At 44.7% G+C, this 24,653-nt stretch overlaps 1 protein-coding gene across 2 annotated transcripts in view; it reads right to left on the bottom strand.

The window, feature by feature from the left end:
* Nucleotides 1-24,653, bottom strand: part of usp32 (ubiquitin specific peptidase 32) — a 99,754-nt gene that overhangs the window by 38,518 nt on the left and 36,583 nt on the right. For both annotated transcript variants that reach the window (XM_029715987.1, XM_029715988.1), the window contains exons 3-16: nucleotides 20,187-20,292; nucleotides 19,631-19,749; nucleotides 13,489-13,648; nucleotides 8,830-8,961; nucleotides 7,949-8,056; nucleotides 7,368-7,483; nucleotides 6,819-6,881; nucleotides 6,589-6,672; nucleotides 6,279-6,340; nucleotides 5,564-5,666; nucleotides 5,153-5,369; nucleotides 4,752-4,939; nucleotides 4,313-4,453; nucleotides 2,220-2,379 (exon numbers count right to left, since the gene is read on the bottom strand). In XM_029715987.1, the coding sequence (XP_029571847.1) occupies nucleotides 2,220-2,379; nucleotides 4,313-4,453; nucleotides 4,752-4,939; nucleotides 5,153-5,369; nucleotides 5,564-5,666; nucleotides 6,279-6,340; nucleotides 6,589-6,672; nucleotides 6,819-6,881; nucleotides 7,368-7,483; nucleotides 7,949-8,056; nucleotides 8,830-8,961; nucleotides 13,489-13,648; nucleotides 19,631-19,749; nucleotides 20,187-20,292 (1,759 nt within the window). The remainder of the gene's footprint in view (nucleotides 1-2,219; nucleotides 2,380-4,312; nucleotides 4,454-4,751; nucleotides 4,940-5,152; nucleotides 5,370-5,563; nucleotides 5,667-6,278; nucleotides 6,341-6,588; nucleotides 6,673-6,818; nucleotides 6,882-7,367; nucleotides 7,484-7,948; nucleotides 8,057-8,829; nucleotides 8,962-13,488; nucleotides 13,649-19,630; nucleotides 19,750-20,186; nucleotides 20,293-24,653) is intronic.

The following is a 24,653-nucleotide window of genomic DNA, read 5'->3' as shown; positions in this document are numbered from 1 at the left end:
AGGAGGGGAGAAAGAGGGGGGCGAGAGGAGGGGAGAAAGAGGGGGGCGAGAGGAGGGGAGAAAGTGGGGGGCGAGAGGAGGGGAGAAAGTGGGGGGTGAGAGGAGGGGAGGGGGGAGAGGAGGGGGGTGAGAGAGAGAGAGAGGCGAGGGGGAGAGAGAGGGAGGGAAGGAGGGGGGCGAGAGAGGAGGGGAGGGGGGAGAGAGGGGAAAACACTCCAGCCTTTAGTGGACTATGAGCTCCTAAAGTCTTGTAATATTGTAAACACTCTCACAGACTCCCACAGACTAAGTGTTAAATCAACCCATTATTACAAGAGAAAGAATAGTTCAGTTCATGTAGGATTAGTTGTAAGGAAGCAGCAAGAAAGTGTGTTTTAGATTAGATAATTTAATTCATAGACTGATTCATTAAAATCAACTCATTAGTGACTCACAAGATTCAAATCTGATTCAATCATAAGTCAACAATAATCAATATTAGTTCAGTTAATAAACAATTATTAAAAACAAAAATGGAACTGATTATTACTGATTTTAAAAGTAAAGCCAAAAAAACAACAAAAAGCAAACCTTAATATGTGATTGATTGGTAATACCTTGCCAATACTTTGAAAGCAAACAGAATGAATCAAAAGCTGTAAACAGCATATTCTCCCATCAGCACAGCCTTGCTCTTTGGTCAGTATGTCTGGTCTAGTCATTCGAAGGCACTTGCAACAAATGTGATCGTGGGTTCGATTCCCGCTGAGGCCACCCATACATAAAATGTATGCACGCATGACTAAGTCGCTTTGGATAAAAGCATCTGCTAAATAGCATACAGTATATTATATATTATAATATATATTATTATATTATATAATACAGTACATTAATATTTCTATGCCTGGTCAGTTGGTATTTGTGACTGGAGCCAAACTAACTCCTCTGGGCCAGATATCTGATAGCACCGGTCCGATTAGATCACCACTCTAATGCCTCATAGTGCCTCTGCTGCAACACTAATGCCTCATAGTGCCTCTGCTGCACCACTAATGCCTCATAGTGCCTCTGCAGCGCCACTCTAATGCCTCAGTGCCTCTGCAGCAACACTAATGCCTCATAGTGCCTCTGCAGCACCACTAATGCCTCATAGTGCCTCTGCAGCACCACTAATGCCTCATAGTGCCTCTGCAGCACCACTAATGCCTCATAGTGCCTCTGCAGCACCACTAATGCCTCATAGTGCCTCTGCAGCACCACTAATGCCTCATAGTGCCTCTGCTGCACCACTCTAATGCCTCATGGTGCCTCTGCTGCACCACTAATGCCTCATGGCGCCTCTGTGCACCACTCTAATGCCTCATGGTGCCTCTGTGCACCACTCTAATGCCTCATGGTGCCTCTGCAGCACGTCCCCAGTCTGATTACCATAGAGCTACATTAGTGGAGGTTCAGGCACATAAACCGCCTGGAAATTACAGACTTGACTAGCTAGAAAATCTCAATTTATAATATATCAGAAACCTACATAATCATTTTGTTTACATTGACTTGACATCCACATGGTGTGGCCCACATCACACTGCCCCATGACATAAGAGATGGAATAAGCTGACCTGGGTTTACCGCACCTGAATTAAACACAGTCACCAATCTGTTAAAGTAGGCTAATTGGCTAGCATTGTCATCAGCTGTTGTTTACAGTTTCTGTTATGCCATCGTTATATATATTTTTTTAATGTAGGCTTTACGAAGGGCATGTCAAGCTTTATAGCACCACTGTTGTGACAACAATGCTATGCGGACAGAAGAGTAAGCGTTAGGCTCTCAGGGTCTTTTCGTACGGTCAGTGGACACCATATCCACCCCCCTATGGACCATGACTCATCCTGCAGTCCATTCTAAGAACTTAATTAGGGGAAGGACCAGTCCCTTTTAGGGGCATGATTAGGGGCCGGACCAGTCCATTATAACAGCATGATTAGGGGCCGGACCAGTCCATTATAACAGCATGATTAGGGGCCGGACCAGTCCATTATAACAGCATGATTAGGGGCCGGACCAGTCCATTATAACAGCATGATTAGGGGCCGGACCAGTCCATTATAACAGCATGATTAGGGGCCGGACCAGTCCATTATAACAGCATGATTAGGGGTGGACTTCAGTAGTAGTAGTAGCAGCGTTTGTTGGCTCCTAGCAGGCCGTCTTTCTTTCTTGCTGCAGGCTTACGTTACCTCTGGGGAGATGCTGGGGGAACATTCTCAGGCTGGTCATACCCATGTTAACCCAGATGTTGGACTGGGGGGTGCGTGTGGCGGGCTGCTGCCGCAGGAAGAGGAGGTAGCGTGGGAAGAGCTCCAGCTCAGCACGGCCTGTTTTCGTCTGCTGGATCACCTGGAAAAAGGAGAGTACCTTCACCGTACAAGTACCTCCACCCACTGCTGTCAGACTGTATATTAACTCAAGCTCATAACCTGTCTGGGCTAGGGGGCAGTATTTTCACGGCCGGATGAAAAACGTACCCGATTTAATCTGGTTACTACTCCTGCCCAGAAACTAGAATATGCATATCATGAGTAGATTTGGATAGAAAACACTCTAACGTTTCTAAAACTGTTTGAATGGTGTCTGTGAGTATAACAGAACTCATATGGCAGGCCAAAACCTGAGAAGATTCCATGCAGGAAGTGCCCTGTCTGACAATTTGTTGTCCTTCTGTTGCATCTCTATCGAAAATACAGCATCTGTGCTGTTACGTGACACTTTCTAAGGCTTCCATTGGCTCTCTAAAGCCGCCAGAAAGTGGAATGGGGTGTCTGCTGTCTCTGGGGAAAGTACAGCAGCAGAGTTTGTAAGTGGCCTGCCTGGGGACAGTGAGACTGAGATGCGCATTCACGAGACTACTCCATTTTTTTCTTTCAGTCTTTGAATGAATACAACGTTGCCCGGTTGGAATATTATCGCTATTTTACGAGAAAAATAGCATAAAGATTGATTTTAAACAGCGTTTGACATGCTTCTAAGTACGGTAATGGAATATTTTGCATTTTTTTGTCACGAAATGCACTCGCGCGTTACCCTTCGGATAGTGACCTAAACGCACTAACAAAAACTGAGATATTTGGATATAACTATGGATTATTTGGAAACAAAACAACATTTGTTGTTGAAGTAGAAGTCCTGGGAGTGCATTCTGACGAAGAACAGCAAAGGTAATCCAATTCTTCTAATAGTAATTCTGAGTTTAGGTTGCCCCAAACTTGGTGGGTGTCAAATTAGCTAGCCTGTGATGGCTGAGCTATGTACTCAGAATATTGCAAAATGTGCTTTCGCCGAAAAGCTATTTTAAAATCTGACATAGCGTTTGCATAAAGGAGTTCTGTATCTATAATTCTTAAAATAATTGTTATGTATTTTGTCAACATTTATCATGAGTAATTTAGTAAATTCACCAGAGGTTTTCGGTGGGTATGCTAGTTCTGAACATCACATGCTAATGTAAAAAGCTGGTTTTTGATATAAATATGAACTTGATTGAACAAAACATGCATGTATTGTATAACATAATGTCCTAGGAGTGTCATCTGATGAAGATCAAAGGTTAGTGCTGCATTTAGCTGTGGTTTTGGTGTTTGTGACATATATGTTTGCTTTGAAAATGGCTGTGTGATTATTTTTGGCAGGGTACTCTCCTGACAAAATCTAATGTTTTGCTTTCGCTGTAAAGCCTTTTTGAAATCGGACAATGTGGTTGGATTAACGAGAGTCTTATCTTTCAAATGGTGTAAAATAGTCGTATGTTTGAGAAATGTAAGTTATAGCATTTTTTGAGGTATTTGTATTTCGCGCCACGCGATTCCATTGGTTGTTGAATAGTGTGGGACGCTAACGTCCCACTGGCCCAGAGAGGTTAAAATGGTTTCTCCCAAAAATTATATATTTATTTTTTTACAATCACATTTTAATATTTACATTTTCTACATAAAAAAATGTTCTGTAATGTTTCAACTGTTCCTTAATTCTATTCATGTCATGTATTACATGTTGTTGATTTTAAATGACTGTTTTGTAATTGTTACTAATTATTAGTAATTATGTATTTCTTCAGTTTTATCGGTGCGCAAGAATAAATAAACTCTGAGGGCTGAGCCCTAACTTTAGGCATGCACACACACAACTGAAACTTTCACAAAAATCATCCACAACGATGTGAAAATCTCTCAAGTTAGACCCGGTCCTAGAGGTGACCGTCTGTGGTTCAGTGGTTGTGTTATGGTCCATCTATGGTTCAGTGATAGTGTGAGGGGACGTTGTGGTCCATACATACCGGTCGTGGAAGGCTGAGGTTGGCTCCATACCAGTGGAACAGTGCCCTCCACACAGGCTCTGGTACCGTCTCAAAGTCCCTGCCCGCCACCAGCTGTAAGGACTGCTTCAGCCGGCCTCCTTCCATGGTCAATGAGGGGGCCTGGGGGAACAGGACACACATTGCCCTCTCTACTCCTCCATTACTGATGAGATACACAGGCCATGCCTAATGGCTGGCCGTATCGTCACAGGGCTGAGGGATAAGACCACATGGCTAGGAGGAAAGAGAGAGAGAGAGAGCGAGAGAGGCTGCCTAGACAGGCTCAGTGGGAGAGTTTGGATGGAATAACACTTTTCTCTGTGAACTTAATCAACAACTTGATGTTCCAAAATGATCAAGACTACATATTAGAAATAGCTGATGTAACCACTATATAATATAGGGGCAAAACACACACCTTCATGGGGTCTGTGTTAACCAGGGGCTGGTTGTCGATGGCTCCAGGCCTCTGAGCTGCCAGCTGGGACTGAGAGAGGGAGGGGATGTGGCCGTTGGCCCCGGAGAAACACTGGTTGTTGTCTGACATGTTGTGTTGCCGGGCAAAACAGATCTCTGTGGCTGAGGGGCCGGCCTGGGGGGTCACCACTGAGGAGGAGGAGGAAGGGGGGGGTGACGGCATCAGAGAAACACTTTACATTCAGTTTAAGGTACCCTTAGAGGGGTTGTAAAAAGTTAAGTAGTTTATAAAGAGTAAATCATTAATTAATAAGTAGTTTATAAATAAATGAATAAATAGTTATAACCCATAGTGAGGTTATAACAACATGCACAGCGCTGCCTAGTGGTCTGGTCACTGACCTGTGCTTTGGGTCTCTGTTGCTTCAAAGGCAGTGGACACAGCATCAGGGGACCTCTCCTCTGAGGCGCTGGCTGGGCTGGGGACCCCCAGACCGTCACCTACCCAGCGTACCCCTACCCCTGGCTCCAGGGGGGCAGGCCCGACGGTGGCAGAGGCCTGAGGATTCCTCAGAGAGGAGAGGATAGAGGGCTGATCCACCACGATGGACTTGTGGTCCTGGGGGGAGAGAGGAGAGGGAAGGATGGTTAGTAACCTTGGTGTGTTGTGATTATCATATTCTGCTCTTCAACTTAACAGTTAGGCTTAAATTTGGGGTGCTTCACTTGGCACCCTATTCCCTATGTAGTGCACTACATTTGACCCTATGGGCCCTGGTGCTATTTGGGACGCAGCCTTGGACTTCCACTCACATATTTGACGTAGTCTTTCCAGAGCATCCACCACTGGCTGGAGATGAGGAACCAGTTCTCACCAGGCTGAAGCCCATGTCTGCCCTCTCTCTCCAGCCACCCCCTGAACACACACACACACACACACACACACACACACACACACACACACACACACACACACACACACACACACACACACACACACACACACACACACACACACACACACACACACACACGAGTTCAAAGCTTAAAACTGTAGAGGTGTAAAACCTGTTTAAGAGTTCTTCAGGAGAAAGGGGATGTGAAAGGGAAAGGGGGATACCTAGTCAGTTGTACAACACATTTAACCCAACCCCTCTGAATCAGAGAGTTGCTGGGGGCTGCCTTAAAAATCGGCATCCACGTCAGTGGGTTAACTGTCTTTCTCAGGAGCAGAAGGTGCCCGGGGAACAGTGGGTTAACTGCCTTGCTCAGGGGCAGAAGGCGCCCGGGTAACAGTGGGTTAACTGCCTTGCTCAGGGGCAGAAGGCGCCCGGGGAACAGTGGGTTAACTGCCTTGCTCAGGGGCAGAAGGCGCCCGGGGAACAGTGTGTTTACTGCCTTGCTCAGGGGCATAAGGCGACCGGTGAACAGTGTGTTTACTGCCTTGCTCAGGGGCAGAAGGCGCCCGGTGAACAGTGGGTTAACTGCCTTGCTCAGGGGCAGAAGGACAGATTGTTGATGTGTATACCTGATGATTTGTCCCTCCTCTTCAGCAGTGGCAGGTCGAAGCCCCAGGACAATGTGACAGACCTGCAGAAACACAGACAGAGGGGCATGAAGAGAAAGCCCCAGGACAATGTGACAGACCTGCAGAAACACAGACAGAGGGGCATGAAGAGAAAGAAAACTATAAACTGAGGGGGAAACATGGAAACAGACCTGGAACAAACCATCAAATGAGTGTGTGTGTGTGTGTGTGTGTGTGTGTGTGTGTGTGTGTGTGTGTGTGTGTGTGTGTGTGTGTGTGTGTGTGTGTGTGTGTGTGTGTGTGTTCTGACCTGGAACAGCAGGTTGAGGAATTCGTTGGCCAGAGCACTGTTCACACTCCAGATCTGGTAGTCCTCCAGGGTCAGGTGACCCAGCTGTGTGTGAGGTTCAAAGGTTAAGTCAAAGGTTAGGGTCAAAGACCAGGGTTAAAATGTCAGTGGACAGCAGTAGCATTATGAGATAATTATCCAATCACGTTACAGACAAAAAACACCTATTATATCTCCTAGGAGAGTCTCACCTTGGTCGTGTCGTGCAGCTTCAGGATTCCCTCCACTATGTCCGACACGTTGGTGAGCAGTTCCTGAAAACAGGACAATGAGAGTCAGAACTTAGGTAAGGTACTTATCAAACCCAATCACATCCATTACACTATCCATTTAGCCTGTATCCCAGCAGTACTTACAGGGAGCGGTGTCCGTGTCCAGCAGTACTTACAGTGAGCGGTGTCCGTGTCCAGCAGTACTTACAGGGAGTGGTGTCTGTGTCCAGCAGTACTTACAGGGAGCGGTGTCCGTGTCCAGCAGTACTTACAGGGAGCGGTGTCCGTGTCCAGCAGTACTTACAGTGAGCGGTGTCCGTGTCCAGCAGTACTTACAGGGAGCGGTGTCCGTGTCCAGCAGTACTTACAGGGAGCGGTGTCCGTGTCCAGCAGTACTTACAGGGAGCGGTGTCCGTGTCCAGCAGTACTTACAGGGAGCGGTGTCCGTGTCCAGCAGTACTTACAGGGAGCGGTGTCCGTGTCCAGCAGTACTTACAGGGAGCGGTGTCCGTGTCCAGCAGTACTTACAGGGAGTGTGTCTGTGCGATTGTCCTTCCACACTTCCAGGAGTGCTGCTACCATCTCGTGGATTTCGTCTCGAGACAGAACCCCATCCCGGTCCACGTCAAACACTTTGAAACAAACTGGAGAAGCACGAGAGAAAGAGAGGGTACAAAAATACTCTATAACATAACATTGTACTTTCTAACTACAGACTCCTCAAGCCGCAGTCGCTGTTCAAGCTGCAGTTATACCAAACATGTTGTGCTAGTCATCTGTATTCCTCCGTGTGATCTGCAGTGAGTTACTTAGATAATTAACTGGAGTCTTAAGTTCCAATATCTGCTGCCATTTCCAAGCGTGAAAATGTAATTTCAAGGCCTGGTGAGAATCTAGATGACAGGGTAGATTACATACTAATGACTATTCAGAGGCAGTTGACGATCGTAAAAAAAAAAAACAACCACATCTATGTTTTTACAACATAAGGAGATTGTGAAAAGCGCTGCAGCTTTTCCACTCACACGTACATGTACACACACCATAATGTGTGAAAGGAAGGTTAGGAAATCACTACTCTCTACAACAGATCACACGGCAGCTCTTACATTTCTGCCTCTCGGCGACGGGCCCCCGGCAACAGGCAGACAGGCCACAGGAGATCTCCTTAAAGTCGATGTGATTGTCCCGGTTCTCATCAAACGCATGAAACAAACCTGGAAAACAAGATCAAAAGACAAGTTAGCTATGTTCTACTACAAAATGGAGATTTGCAAAAGAGAAATTGTTTTGTGTGAAGGTTTGGTATCAGATCTTTTGGGAACTCATTCGAACCGTATCACAAGAATCACATTAACATTCATAAACATGGGGAGTGAAAAGAAAACATGGCCACTGGCCTGGCCTTATCTTTACAATAAATCCCTGCCCACTCGAACAACCTTCCTTATGCCTCGCTCTGGGACCCAGTGTAGTGAGAGGAAGCATCTCTAGCGGCTACTACTGAAACACGCACACAGTCAACGCTCTCCTGTTCAGGTCAGTGTTGACATCGTTGCCTTTGTAATCAAGTTAGCTTGCTAGCTAACGTTAGCTGTTAACCTTGCGTGTTTGACAATGTAGCTTATAAGCAAACGTTTGCGCTACCTAGCTCAAAGACAACTTTTCCCAAGGCCAGCCCAGCAGCTATCGTTCGACCAAACCCCCATGTTTTCGTTGAACAACAAAAAGTCCCCTTACAACACAAGCAGTGGGGCATAGTCCAAACAACAACATGGTTTTAACATTGAGAGACCATCAGAAGTGCTTATCATCTTAATAATAATAATAATACACACACAATATATACAAATTATGGCATGTATACATGATTGTGTGTGTATTACTGTGTTTGAATGTTCATGGGTGACTGTCTAGCTGTGGGACCCAGGTTTACCATGTCCCCATAACATCCGGCTCGCATCAAAAATACATCAGAAATATGCCATACCTTCACTTAGCGAAGCGTGAATGGGAGGAGAGACCAGCGGGACAAAGGTTTCCAAGTCAAAGCGTCCGGTCCTGGACTGGGCTTTCAACAGCCAGTAACGCTTCTCCAAGTCAATGATATCAGACTCTTCTACTGCGGGAGGGGAGAAAAAGAAAATGCTTTTGGAAAATAGTTTAAGTGTTTTTTATTTGTAGATTCGCCGAGCATCTTCTTACTAGAACAAAACAAAAAAAGTCACATGACCTAGCAGTGTTAAGTAAGGAAAGGAAACATGAAGTGTCGCCCAGCTTCAGGTCATGTCAATATGGTGCTATAGTGGACTTCATGGACTTGGATGGAGATATGGAGACATGCACATGACGTCAACACGGTTCCCCTCTGATGGACATATGGATTATGGACAGTTTTGTTAACGAGCAGGACAGAGGACAGTAGTCTTAAGTAGTGGTCTCAAGTAGCCTGGTCCCAGATCTTGTAAGTAGGGTTGCAAAATTTCAGTAACTTTCCCCAAGAGAAATCCTGGTTGGAGGAGTCTAGATTTCCTACTTATTCCCTGATTCCGAGAATCTTACAAAAATCGGGATTTCTGGAAAACCTGGGAATTCTGGTTACCGGAATTTTGCGACTCCATCTGTAAGTGATTTATCCCGGTGAGGCTTGAAGTGAGACCACGAATCAAACTAAAAAAGGCAGTGCCAAGGCTCACTAGATGTACCAATATAGCTACCGTTAAGTATGAAACCTGCCAGCCAGCCCCAGGGCCAGAGATCCTGGCTTCATCCTCCCACTCCATCGCGCTAATCCACAGCTTAACACTGATAAGATTAGCCTACGGCTCGCTAGCTCATACCAGCCCAGGCTTCCCTTTCCACCACACTGTCCCATGAGTCATCCCATACATGTCACTCAGACAGGTGTCAAAACACACATACACAAATTAAGACTGCGCCCCTAATGGCAGCCTATTCCCTACATAGTACACTACTAAATAGGGCATAGGGTGCCATTTGGGATGCAGACCAAATCACATTCACTCTCTGACAGGAGAGGAGACCATTCCGGATTTCCACCACAAATCCAAGCTGGTTCTTAAATCTCACTGCTATGGCTGACATCCTAGTTTGCTGTCTGTATTTAGAAGACGGATGGGTCAATAAGACAGTGATGTCAGTGGGGATAATATCGCCAGCCTATAGCAGTGAGCTGCAGAATGGGATGTGTGGGTGGATTGAGAGGAGCTTTTCATCTCCCCCTCCCTCCCTACATCCATCCATCCATCCTCTCCCTCCTTCTTCTCCCCTCCATCCATCCATCCTCTCCCTCCCTCCCTCCATCCATCCTCTCTCCCCCTCCATCCCTCCTCTCCCTCCCTCCATCCATCCCTCCCTCCCTATCGATCCATCCCCTCCCTCCCCTCCATCCATCCATCTCCCTCCATCCATCTCCCCCTCCCTCCATCCATCCCTCCCCCCCTCCATCTGTTCTCCTGAGGTTTATTCCTGGAAGAGCCCACCTCAGCAGGGTCCAGTTGTCTCTGTGGAGAGAGTTCAATTGTTTTGTGTGTGTGTGTGTGTTCAATCGGAAGACTGATGGAGAAAGAGAGAAGTGGAGAGGTCAAGAGGACTGATTGGAAACAAGTAAACACCAACCACTTCAGCGGTTCAATAACCTTTTAACCACCGTTCAGTCCTTCCCTCCTCGGAGAAATGCTCTGAAACATCAGGATTAAACAGAGAACACAACCTCACTTGCTTTGTTAACATATGTTTCCTAGGCCAATAAAGCCCCTTGAATTGAGAGCGAGAGCGCGAGAGAGAGAGAGCGCGAGAGAGAGGACAGACAGACAGACAGACAGACAGACAGACAGACAGACAGACAGACAGACAGACAGACAGACAGACAGACAGACAGACAGACAGACAGAAAGACACAGAGACAGAAAGACACAGAAAGACACAGAGAGAGAGACAGAGACAGAGAGAGAGACACAGAGAAAAAGACACAGAGAGAGACAGACAGAGACAGAGAGTTTGGAGATGGCTTTGGGGAAGTAATGGTGGATTAATATTGAGAAGCATGGTGTGGTGTGGAATGGGAGGTGTGTGTGGTGGGGCCCGCCCCTGACTGACTGAATGCCCCTTTAAGAGTAGAACAGCTAGACAATACTAAATCCTACAAACACGCACACATGTCGTACACACACACACACACACACACACACACACACACACACACACACACACACACACACACACACACACACACACACACACACACACACACACACACACACACACACACACAAAACCTCAAAAAAATAGGTCCTCCAACTGGTCTTTCAGAAACACAGAGAACACCAATATAGTCAATGTATCAATCCCAAACGCTAAACAAACATGAATGAAAGCTATTTGTGTTGTGTTTACTGAACGCAGGCCAGTGTGGGCTAGCCTAGCAGTGAATAGTGCAGTGGTTAAGGCCTGGTTGGGACTAGCAAGGAAAGCAGAGCTGAGGGAGAATAAACACCTGCTCATCTTGTTGCTGTGTGTCATTAAATCAGGCTGCTGCTCCAGCCTGCCTGACACTGCTAATCTATAAAACTCATTACCTCTCTTATGGATCGGCTCCAGGACATGCCTCATCCCCTCGCTAGCTAGCTGACTGACTGACTGACTGACTGACTGACATGCCTCATCCCCTCGCTAGCTAGCTGACTGACTGACTGACTGACTGACATGCCTCATCCCCTCGCTAGCTAGCTGACTGACTGACTGACATGCCTCATCCCCTCGCTAGCTAGCTCACTGACTGACTGACTGACAGACTGACATGCCTCATCCCCTCGCTAGCTAGCTCACTGACTGACTGACTGACTGACTGACTGACATGCCTCATCCCCTCGCTAGCTAGCTCACTGACTGACTGACTGACATGCCTCATCCCCTCGCTAGCTAGCTCACTGACTGACTGACTGACTGACTGACTGACTGACTGACATGCCTCATCCCCTCGCTAGCTAGCTCACTGACTGACTGACTGACTGACTGACTGACTGACTGCAGGACATGCCTCATCCCCTCGCTAGCTAGCTCACTGACTGACTGACTGACTGACTGACTGACTGACTGACTGACTCCTGGACCTGTGATTCACTATTGTTTACAGCCGTTAAAAGTAGTACACCATTGTAGAGAATAGGGTGCCATTTGGGACACATTTACAAGCTTAGCACGCTGGGTAAACCGCTAGGCTAAATGGCTAACATTCCATTTCAGGACAGGACTCTACCTGGCTGGTTGAGGCTGATCTCTTTTAAAATGGCTGGAGCTCGCGGTTTGAGCCTGTTTAAAATACAGGCTGACAGTGTTTTGTTCTCAAACAAGAGACTACATCTCCATGACTGAGTAGCCTGACATACTGAGAGAAATAATTGGCAATCTGCGCTTGGGTTTCGTAAAACAAGCCACGCAAGCGAGTTCACACAAGACCTCTAAATATACACTTCCACAATCTGAAAGTGAAAAAAAGTGCTTCTTTGTGCTTTTATTTCCTGCACCAATCACCACAACAGGAAGAGGATTACACAGCAAGTACAACCACTAACTCACTCCAACTATCGGTTCATTGTTAAAAAAAAAAAACACACTAGTGTCAGTGTTGACCACTTCCTAGGCAGTCCCAAATAGTACCTAATTCCCAATTTTTGGCCATAGCCCTATGGGTCCTGGTCAAATGTAGTACACGTAATAGGGAATAGGGTGCCTTTTGGGATGTGACACTAGTCTACAGGAGGTGGTGTGCCCAGTACCCACCTAGAGGAGTGACTCTGTCAGAGTGACAACAGAGGTACCATACCATATTCCACCATACATGCCCTGGGACGTGCCGACAGGACTGGGGTGTACCATAGTAGACTCCACCGACCGACGGCTAACAGCTCAGGAACAAAAAAACACACCACGTTAACTCATGCCATCCTGGTTCCAATCCAAGGATTTTCCAATACTATCCCAACCCGACAACAAGCCTGTCAGTCCTCCATGGCGTCTGTTGTGTGTCCGGTCGGTGATGGCGGCTTAGCCAAGAGTGAAGTATGTTCTGGAAAGTCCTCACGGCCAAAGAGTGCACACACACACCTGAACTCCCTCACACACACACACCTACATACACACCTGAACTCTCTCACACACACACCGCTCATAGAGTTAAGAGGATGATCTGGGAGTGGGCAGCAGCAGATTACGAGCTGTCTGCAGGTACTCTCCCGGATTGACAGCAAAGATCTCTCCTGCTCTCTGATTGGTCTCAGGACAGGAAGCAGCTAAGATCTTTTGATTGGATGATCTTTGATTGGACTTGGACACAGCTACATGTAAGAGCTTTCTTTCCAATGGACAGAAAAAGAAGGAGGGACATGAATGACAAAGAGAATGTGACAGAGGGTGACAAATACCAAATAATATGAAATATGTGCACCGAACTAAAACAGTCAGGTAAATGACCTGTCTTTTTGGGAGATTCCATCACTTTTGTTGTTGTTGTCGACTTTACCCAGATGAACACCAAATTCCATAGAAAGCCTTTCAGTAGCGCCAGTTTATTTACAGTGTACAGGGTAGGACTGGAGCTGTAGAGAGGAGTACGGTAGCAGTCACTCACAGTGTGTAACTCCGGCCAGAGTCTGGTAGAAGGTGGGCGTGTCGCTGTCGTCTGTGAGGGTGACACACACGCCTCCGGAGAGCAGCCAACGGGAGAATGTGAACGCCTCCTTGTTCTGAAGGAGCCAGTTCTTAAAGCGCTCATAGTTTACTTTCTCCCCCTGAGACAAAAGAAAAACAAAAAACATCAACAACTGGTTACCAAATCATAAAAGGAGGTAGCGGTAGGAAACGTTGTCGGGGAGACGGACAGGGATTAGCGTTTATATTAGAGATGTATTGTGGAAGTGTCATTAGCCAATAGAGTTACACATTAGTTACAAAACAAATACACCCATAGTACAAAATATTAGGAACACTTGCTATTTCCATGACCTAGACCACAGGTGTCCAACTCATTCCACGGACGGCCAAGTCGCTGCGGGTTTCACTCCTCCTTTGTACTTGATTGATGAATTAAGGTCACTAATTAGTAAGGAGCTCGCAAACTAGGGCTGTTGCGGTAACCATATTTACCGCCACACCGGCAGTCATGACCTCAGTAAAATTCTACGTGACCGTTGAGTCCCGGTAATCACCTTTTATGCACTCCAGACATTCGTTGGTAGTACCCAGCTCGCTAAAGATCAAAGGGTCGTTAATGAACCTGGTACTCAGGACGCTATTGTCTCTGTAAACCACTCTGACATCAATGCAAAATGCCAAAACACTTATCATTAAAACAGTATGTGCTTTTTAAAATCTCACCTCGCTGTGATTGATCAATTTGAAGAAAGAAGTTCCTTTAAGAGGTTGAAAGCAAAACATGGTCGTTGTGGATGTTATTTACGAAGCCTAACAACGGAATGGCCTTCCCTGTGGCTCAGTTGATAGAGCATGGTGTTTGCAACGCCAGCATGGTGTGTGCAGCGCCAGGGTTGTGGGTTCGATTCCCACGGGGGGCCAGTACAAAAAAAAATAAAAAATGCATGAAATGTATGTATTCACTACTGTAAGTCGCTCTGGATAAGAGCGTCTGCTAAATGATTAAAATTTAAATGTAAAAATTTAAAAAATGGAATGGACAGTGTTTTCTAAGGTGATGATTAATTTAAAAAAAAAACACTCATGAATATTAGAGGTTATACATAAACTACAGTGCCTTCAGAAAGTATTCACACCCCTAAACTTCTACAAAATGCTGTTGTCTTACAGCTCAAATTTAAAACGGATTAAATAGAGATTTTTGTTGGTCACTGGCCTACACACAAGACCACATAATATCAAAGCAGACATGTATATGTATAGTACCAGTCAAAAGTTCAGACACACCTACTCATTCAAGGGTTTTTCTTTATTTTTTACTATTTTGTACATTGTGGAATAATAGTGAAGACATCAAAACTAAGAACACATATGGAATCATGTAGTAACCAAAAGTGTTAAGAATCTAAAATATATTTTAATTTGTTTAAAACTAGCCACCCTTAGTCTTGATGACAGCTTTGCACACTTTTTACATTCTCTCAACCAGCTTCACCTGGAATGCTTTTCCAACAGTCTTCAAGGAGTTCCCACATATGCTGAGCACTTGTTGGCTGCTTTTCCTTCACTCAGCGGTCCAACTCATCCCAAACCATCTCAATTGGGTTGAGGTCGGGGGATTGTGGAGGCCAGGTCATCTGATGCAGCACTCCATCACTATCCTTCTTGGTCAAATAGCCCTTACACAGCCTGGAGGTGTGTTGGGTCATTGTTCTGTTGAAAAACAAATGATAGTCCCACTAAGCGCAAACCAGATGGATGGTGTATCGCTGCAGAATGCTGTGGTAGCCATGCTGGTTAAGTATGCCTAAATAAATCAGACAGTGTCACCAGCAAAGCATCCCCATGCCACCTCCTCTATGCTTCACGGTGGGAACCACACATGTGGAGATCATCTGTTCACCTACTTTGCGTCTCACAAAGACATGGCGGTTGGAACCAAAAATCTAAAACGTAGACCCATCAGACCAAAGGACAGATTTCCCCCGGTCTAATGTCCATTGCTCGTGTTTCTTAGCCCAAGTAAGTCTTCTTATTATTGGTGTCCTTTAGTAGTGGTTTCTTTGTAGCAATTCGACCATGAGGGTGGCAGGTAGTGGTTAGAGCGTTGGACTAGTAACCGAAAGGTTGCAAGATCGAAACCCCGAGCTGACAAGGTACAAATCTGTCGTTCTGCCCCTGAACAAGACAGTTAACCCACTGTTCCCTGGTAGGACGTCATTGAAAATAAGAATGTTCTTATCTGACTTGCCCAGTTAAATAAAGGAAAAAGTAAAAAATAAAAAAAATGCCTGAATGACGCAGTCTCCACTGAACAGTTAATGTTGAGATGTCTGTTACTTAAACTCTGAAGCATTTATTTGGGTTGCAATTTCTGAGACTGGTAACTCTAATGAACTTATCCTCTGCAGCAGAGGTAACTCTGGGTCTTCCCTTCTTGTGGCGGTCCTTATGAGAGCCAGTTTCATCATAGCGCTTGATGGTTTTTGCGACTGCACTTGAAGGAACTTTCAAAGTTCTTGACATTTTCCAGATGGACTGACCTTCATGTCTTAAAGTAATGATGCATTGTCATTTCGCTTTGCTTATTTGAGCTGTTCTTGCCATAATATGGACTTGGTCTTTTACCAAATAGGGCCATCTTCTGTATACCACCCCTACCTTGTCACAACACAACTAATTGCCTCAAAACGCATTAAGGAAAGAAATTCCACAAATTAACTTTTAACAAGGCACACCTGTTAATTGAAATGCATTCCAGGTGACTACCTCATGAAGCTGGTTGAGAGAATGCCAAGAATGTGCAAAGCTTACAAGGCAAAGGGTGGCTACTTTGAAGAATCTCAAATATATTTTGATTTGTTTAACATTTGTTTGGTTACTACATGATTCCATATGTGTTATTTCATAGTTTGTCTTCACTATTATTCTACAATGTAGAACATATTAAAAATAAAGAAAAACCCTGGATGAGTAGGTGTGTCCAAACTTTTGACTGGTACTGTGTGTGTGTGTGTGTGTGTGTGTGTGTGTGTGTGTGTGGTGTGTGTGTGTGTGTGTGTGTGTATGTATGTATGTATGTATGTATATATATATATATATATATATATTTTTACAAATGATTTAAAAAGAAAATCTGAAATGTCTTGAGTCAATAAGTATTCAACCCCTTTGTTATGACAAGACTAAATAAGTTCAGGAGTAAAAATGAGAAGTTACATAATATGTTGCATGTGTGCAATAATATTGCTTAACATGGTTTAACATGAGTTTGTAATGACTACCTCATCTCCGTACCCCCACACATACAGATCATTGTAAGGTCCCGCAGTCAAAGACCAGGAAGGTTTTCCAATTTCTCTCAAAGAAGGGCATCTATTGGTAGATGGGTATAAATGTAAAAAAAAAAAAAAAAAGAATTTGAGCATGTCGAAGTTATTAATTACACTTTGGATGGTGTATCAATGCTACAAAGTGACTGGGTATCACCCAATCAGGCCAAAGGTGACATTAAAACAGAGTTTAATGGATGTGATGGGAGAAACCTGAGGATGGATCAACATTGTAGTGACTCCACAATACTAACCTAATTGACAAAGTGAAAAGATGGAAACCTTAAACAGAATACAAATATTTTAAAACATGGATCTTGTTTGCAACAAGGCACGAAAATAATACTGCAAAGAATGTGGTAAACAATTCACTTTTTGCCCTAAATACAAAGTGTTATGTTTGGTCAAATCCAATATAACACATTACTGAGTACCACTCTCCATATTTTCAAGCATGGTGGTGGCTGCATCATGTTATGGGTATGCTTGTAATCGTTAAGGACTGGGAAGTTTTCAGGATAAAAAAGAAACAGAATGGAGCTAAGGACAGGCAAAATCCTAGAGGAAAACCTGGTTCAGTCTGCTTTCCACCAGACACTGAGACATGAATTCACCTTTTAGTTGGACAAAACAAACCCAATTCTACATTTTATGCTTATCAAGAAGACAGTGAATGTTCCTGAGTGGCTGAGTTTTGACTCAGGCCTGAAAATGTCTCTCTAGCAATGTTCAACAACCAATTTGACAGAGCGTGAATAATTGTTTTAAGAATAATGTGCAAATGTTGCACAATCTATGTGTAGAAAGCTCTTAGAGACTAACTTTGAGAGCGATTAAAATCTTTCTAAAGGTGCTTCTACAAAGTATTGACTCAGGGGTGTGAATACTTATGTAAATGTGACATTTCTGTGTTTGACTTTCAATAAATTTGCAACAATTTAAAAACACATTTTCACATTGCCATTATGAGGTATTGTGTGAGGCTGGCTGAGAGAAAAGAAATCTATGAAATCCATTTTTAATTCAGGCTGCAACACAACAACAAAATGTGTAATTAGTCAAGGGGCCTGATAAAAAACGTGAATTAAAATAATGATTGTGTCATTATACAACGTATATTAGGTACAGCAGAGAACTGTACAGGCCTAGGCGATGAGTTAGTCTACAATTATAGTGAATATGTATTTGATTTAGAATAGCCCGGTAATAGGGCATTTTGTTATATTTTCATAATTAAATAGGCTGACATTACCTTTCCCCTCCATCTCCTCCCTTCCTTTCTCCTGCGCGCATACAGAGGGGCTGGCAACACTTTAATGAAATATGTTGTTTCGTTGTGAAAACTTGTTACTGTCGATGTTCCCCGAACAGATTTCACTTGGTTTCCCCCAAATTGAAGCACAGGGTAGCTACAGGAACAGGTTTTGGGGAGCCTATGGCGGAATATCAGCTGTCGCACAGCGAGAGGCTGCATGCTCCTTAAAACAGTGGTTGATGTGTGGAGTGAAACAACCAGAGTAGCCTACCCAACATGAGTGAAAAAATGAAATGGCGGGAAAGTGGCCTCATTTGATTTCCAGTGCATATTGATGATATGCCTTTCTTCCCCCCCTGTTCCATTTGATAAATGGGCCATTCTAAATCAAAACTAAAATTTGACAAATTAGCAAAGAGAGGATTAAATTGAGAATAGCCTTATGGGTGATATGATCACTTGATGAGAGAACAGCGTGTGCAGCCTGAGGCAAGGAACAGAGCGTAAGTTGTTGTTTGTTGCGACTTACTCAAATCATCAATAACCTATAGTCGCGTCATGCAGACCACACATGTTCTGATATCTAAAGACATTCTAAGGTTTGTAATCATTCACAACTAAAGTTGCAAAAAAATAACTACATCATCTAATTATATTCTTCTTACTATAAAATCCTATCATATAAATGAATTTCACGGGTCTTTTAAGCCGTCTGCTAAATGAACAAGCTTAGGGCATGGCTCATAGCCAGATGACACAGATGGTCAGTTTATATTCTGGACAATACATTTTCTTCATATCATAATGTTTCTTTAAACCTGTCTAAAATACATAAATGGATTTATTGTGAAGGTGTAGACTATATTACATGGATTTAGTAGACTTTTTAAAATGTAGATGTTCCTATGGTCTGCATCAGTGGCTTGTAGGATATGTGTGGAAGCCAGGATATGCTAAATGTGTTTATGTTAATTAACGGTCAATTACCATGAGAACAGCAGTTATTTGCATGATATTTGTATTTAACCTCTATTTAACTAGGCAAGACAGTTAAGAACAAATTCTTATTTACAATGATGGCCTAGGAAAAGGCCTCCTGCGGGGGACGGGGGCTGGGATGAAGAAAAAAAAAAAATATTATATATATATATATATATATATATATATATATATATATATATATATATATATATATATAAACATGCTGCTGTTAAGGAGCCTGAGAGGAGTGACAAGCAGGGTGTTTTTATGTTAAAGGAGTAATCTGTAGTTTGATAATGATATTGGATTCTTGGAGGGGTGTATTGTGTAAATACACACACAGTGTGACCGAACCTCAGTGATGACTGGAGAGGAGAGAGGAGTGTGTTGTGTAAACACACACACACACACACACACACACACACACACACACACACACACACACACACACACACACACCGGAACCTCCGACTGAGTGATGACTGGAGTGTGTTGTGTGTCAGTCAAAGTGTCAGTCTGGGTGATTGACAGGACAGTAATCTGTGACTGACCTCGCTGAAGCACTTCCTTAGAGACGGCGGGACTTCCCCGTCCAATGCCCGTAGCACGGCCTCCATGTCGTCCCGCGCCGCGTAGCCGCCCGACTCACTGGCAAACAGGCTGAAGAGGTCTGTGGTTGGACACGCCACACACACACACACACACACACACAGTTAATGAGTTCATTCTGGAAGGCAGGTTGGTCTCATCAGTGGCAGGCAGACTCAGACAGAAGCCAGAGTAGCTGCAGTCTGAAGGTCCATTACTGGTCATCATGGCCTTGGCTCTCTGCTGCCTCACACACACACACACACACACACACACACACACACACACACACACACACACACACACACACTTTATTGAGAGAGAGCGAGAGAGAGCGAGCGAGCGAGAGCGAGCGAGCGAGCAAGAGAGAGAGAGAGAGAGAGAGAGAGAAGAGAGAGAGAGAGAGAGAGAGCAAGAGAGAGAGAGAGAGAGCAAGAGAGAGAGAGAGAGCGTGAGATAGAGAGAGCGAGCGAGAGAGAGAGAGAGAGAGAGCGAGCGAGAGAAAGAGCGAGAACATACACTTGGCCTTCTCCCCATCTCGTCCTCTAGTCAGCAGCACCAGGCCAATGATGAGGTTGTTAAAGTGTAGTCCTTTAGACGTGCCTCCAAATGAGTTGTAGATGACCTGCAGGGAGAGGAGGAGAGTACAGAGAAAGAAAAGAAAGATGGTATGAACACACAACCAAAAGTATGTGGACACATGCTCGTCATGGGCATTAATATGGAGTTGTTCCCCCCCCTTTGCTGCTATAACAGTCTCCACTCTTCTGGGAAGACTTCCCACTAGATGTTGGAACATTGCTGTGGGGAAACATTCTTCCATTCAGCCACAAGAGCATTAGTGAGGTGGGGCACTGATGTTGGGATATTAGGTCTGTGTATACTGTATACACATGTGTGTATATGTATACAGTGCCATGAAAAAGTATTTTGCCCCCTTCCTGATTCTCTATTGTTGACACTGAATGTTTCCCCGCAGCAATGTTCCAACATCTAGTGGAAAGCCTTCCCAGAAGACTGGAGGCTGTTATAGCAGCAATGTTCCAACATCTAGTGGAAAGCCTTCCCAGAAGAGTGGAGGCTGTTATAGCAGCAATGTTCCAACATCTAGTGGAAAGCCTTCCCAGAAGAGTGGAGGCTGTTATAGCAGCAATGTTCCAACATCTAGTGGAAAGCCTTCCCAGAAGAGTGGAGGCTGTTATAGCAGCAATGTTCCAACATCTAGTGGAAAGCCTTCCCAGAAGAGTGGAGGCTGTTATAGCAGCAATGTTCCAACATCTAGTGGAAAGCCTTCCCAGAAGAGTGGAGGCTGTTATACCAGCAATGTTCCAACATCTAGTGGAAAGCCTTCCCAGAAGAGTGGAGGCTGTTATACCAGCAATGTTCCAACATCTAGTGGAAAGCCTTCCCAGAAGAGTGGGATGATTTTTGGAATGAGATGTTGGATGAGCAGGTGTCCACATACTTCTGGTCCTGTAGTGTATTAACCCATAAGACATAAGCGCGCGCACACAAAAATATATTCTAAATGTGGCCCTCCATGGAAAAGAACTGCCCAGGCCTGACACACACACACACACACACACACACACACACACACACACACACACACACACACAACGTCTGTTCCAATTAACACCCTATATCAGGTGTTATCAACTAGATTAAGCAGAGGGTCCATTTTGTTTTTGTGTGGACGGTCAGGTGGTAGGAACATAATTATACATAATTTGTAGACTGTAAATTGATCGCAAAAAAGGCCTAACAGATATATTTTACTAAAACATTTAATCATTTCAAACCTTACTTACATTTGTGACACATATACACTGAGTGTACAAAACATTAGGAACACCTCTTTCCATGACAGACTGAATCCAGGTGAGATCTATGATCCCTTATTGATGTCACTTGTTAAATCCACTTCAATCAGTGTAGATGCATGGGAGGAGACGGGTTAAAGTAGGATTTTTAAACCTTGAGACAATTGAGACATGGATTGTGTATGTGTGCCATTCAGAGGGTGAATGGACAAGACAAAATATTGAAGTGCCTTTGAACAGGGTATGGCAGTAGGTGCCAGGCGCACAGGTTTGAGTGTCAAGAACTGCAACGCTGCTGGGTTTTTCACGCTCAACAGTTTCCTGTGTGTAACAAGAATGACCAACTTGACAACTGTGGGAAGCATTGGAGTCAACATGGCCCAGCGTCCCTGTGGAACGCTTTGACACCTGGTAGAGTCTATGTCCTGACAAATTGAGGCTGTTCTGAGGGCAAAAGGGGGTGCAACTCAATATTAGGAAGGTGTTCCTAATTTTTTTGTCCACTCAGTGTCTCTACTATGCGTGTGAACTCCTCGGAACAGATGACCAACAATTAAAACCACTTGTTTTTTTTATTTATTTCACCTTTATTTAACCAGGTAGGCTCATGGAATAAACAACCGTACAGTCAATAACACAATAGAGAAAAAAGAAAGTCTATATACAGTGTGTGCAAACGGCATGAGGAGGTAAGGCAATAGTATCAAAGTGATTACAATTTAGCAGATTTACACTGGAGTGATAGATGAGCAGATGATGATGAGCAGATGATGTTGTGCAAGTAGTGATACTGGGGTGCAAAAGAGCAGCAAAGTAAATATAAACAATATGGGGATGGGGTAGGTAGATTGGGTGGGTGGGCTATTTACAGATGGACTATGTACAGTTGCAGCGATCGGTTAGCTGCTCAGATAGCTGATGTTTAAAGTTAGTGAGGGAAATGTAAGTCTTCAGCTTCAGCGATTTTTGCAATTCGTTCCAGTCACTGGCAGCAGAGAACTGGAAGGAAAGGCAGCTAAAGGGGGTGTTGGCTTTGGGGATGATCAGTGAGGTATACCTGCTGGAGCGCGTGCTACGGGTGGGTGTTGTTATTGTGAACAGTGAGCTGAGATAAGATGGAGCTTTACCTAGCATAGACTTATAGATGACCTGGAGCCAGTGGGTCTGGCGACAAATATGTAGCGAGGGCCAGCCGACTAGAGCGTACAGGTCGCAGTGGTGGGGGGTATAAGGTGATTTGGTAACAAAACGGATGGCACTGTGATAGACTACATCCAATTTGCTGAGTAGAGTATTGGAAGCTATTTTGTAGATGACATCGCCGAAGTCGAGGATTAGGGTAAGTTTGGCGGCGTGAGTGAAAGAGGCTTTGCTGCGAAATAGAAAGCCGATTCTAGATTTGATTTTGGATTGGAGATGTTTGATATGAGTCTGGAAAGAGAGTTTACAGCCTAGCCAGACACCTAGTCATTTGTAGTATTCTAGGTCAGAACCGTCCAGAGTAGTGATGCTAGTCGGGCGGGCAGGTGAGGGCAGCGAACAGTTAAAAAGCATGCATTTGGTTTTACTAGCATTTAAGAGCAGTTGGAGGCCACGGAAGGAGTGTTGTATGGCATTAAAGCTCGTTTGGAGGTTAGTTAACACAGTGTCCAAAGAAGGGCCAGAAGTATACAGAATGGTGTCGTCTGCGTAGAGGTGGATCAGGGAATCACCAGCAGCAAGAGCGACATTGTTGATATATACAGAGAAAAGAGTCGGCCCAAGAATTGAGCCCTGTGGTACCCCCATAGAGACTGCCAGAGGTCCGGACAACAGGCCCTCTGATTTGACACACTGAACTCTGTCTGAGAAGTAGTTGGTGAACCAGGCGAGGCAGTCATTTGAGAAAATAAGGCTATTGAGTCTGCCGATAAGAATACGGTGATTGACAGAGTCGAAAGCCTTGGCCAGGTCGATGAAGACGGCTGCACAGTACTGTCTTTTATCGATGGCGGTTATGATATCATTTAGTACCTTGAGCGTGGCTGAGGTGCACCCATGACCAGCTCGGAAACCGGATTGCATAGCGGAGAAGGTACGGTGGGATTCGAAATGGTCGGTAATCTGTTTGTTAACTTGGCTTTCGAAGACTTTAGAAAGACAGGGTATAATAGATATAGGTCTGTAACAGTTTGGGTCTAGAGTGTCACCCCCTTTGAAGAGGGGGATGACCGCGGCAGCTTTCCAATCTTTGGGAATCTCAGACGATACGAAAGAGGTTGAACAGGCTAGTAATAGGGGTTGCAAAAATTTCGGCAGATAATTTTAGAAAGAGAGGGTCCAGATTGTCTAGCCCGGCTGATTTGTATGGGTCCAGATTTTGCAGCTCTTTCAGAACATCAGCTATCTGGATTTGGGTGAAGGAGAAATGGTGGGGGCTTTGGCTGGTTGCTGTGGAGGATACCGAGCAGTTGACCGGGGTAGGGGTGGCCAGGTGGAAAGCATGGCCAGCAGTAGAGAAATGCTTTTTGAAATTCTCAATTATAGTGGATTTATCGGTGGTAACAGTGTTTCCTAGCCTCAGAGCAGTGGGCAGCTGGGAGGAGGTGCTCTTATTCTCCATGGACTTTACAGTGTCCCAGAACTTTTTTGAGTTAATATTACAGGATGCAAATTTCTGTTTGAAAAAGCTAGCCTTAGCTTTTCTAACTTCCTGTGTATATTTGTTCCTAACTTCCCTGAAAAGGGGGCTATTCGATACTAATGCAGAACGCCACAGGATGTTTTTGTGCTGTTCAAGGGCAATTAGGTCTGGAGTAAACCAAGGGCTATATCTATTCCTAGTTCTACATTTTTTGAGTGGGGCATGCTTATTTAAGATGGTGAGGAAGGCACTTTTAAAGAATAGCCAGGCATCATCTACTGACGGGATGAAGTCAATGTCATTCCAGGATACCCCGGCCAGGTCGAATAGGAAGGCCTGCTCGCAGAAGTGTTTTAGGGAGCGTTTGACAGTGATGAGGTGTGGTCGTTTGGTCGCAGACCCATTACGGATGCAGGCAATGAGGCAGTGATCGCTGAGATCTTGATTGAAAACAGCAGAGGTGTATTTGGAGGGCGAGTTAGTTAGGATGACATCTATGAGGGTGCCCGTGTTTACGGATTTGGGGTTGTACCTGATAGG

This window comes from Salmo trutta, chromosome 26, assembly GCF_901001165.1.
Source record: "Salmo trutta chromosome 26, fSalTru1.1, whole genome shotgun sequence".
In the NCBI taxonomy this organism is placed as follows: Eukaryota; Metazoa; Chordata; class Actinopteri; order Salmoniformes; family Salmonidae; genus Salmo; species Salmo trutta.
The sequence above is the reverse complement of the archived record's forward strand: the minus strand, read 5'-3'. Positions and strand labels throughout refer to the sequence as shown.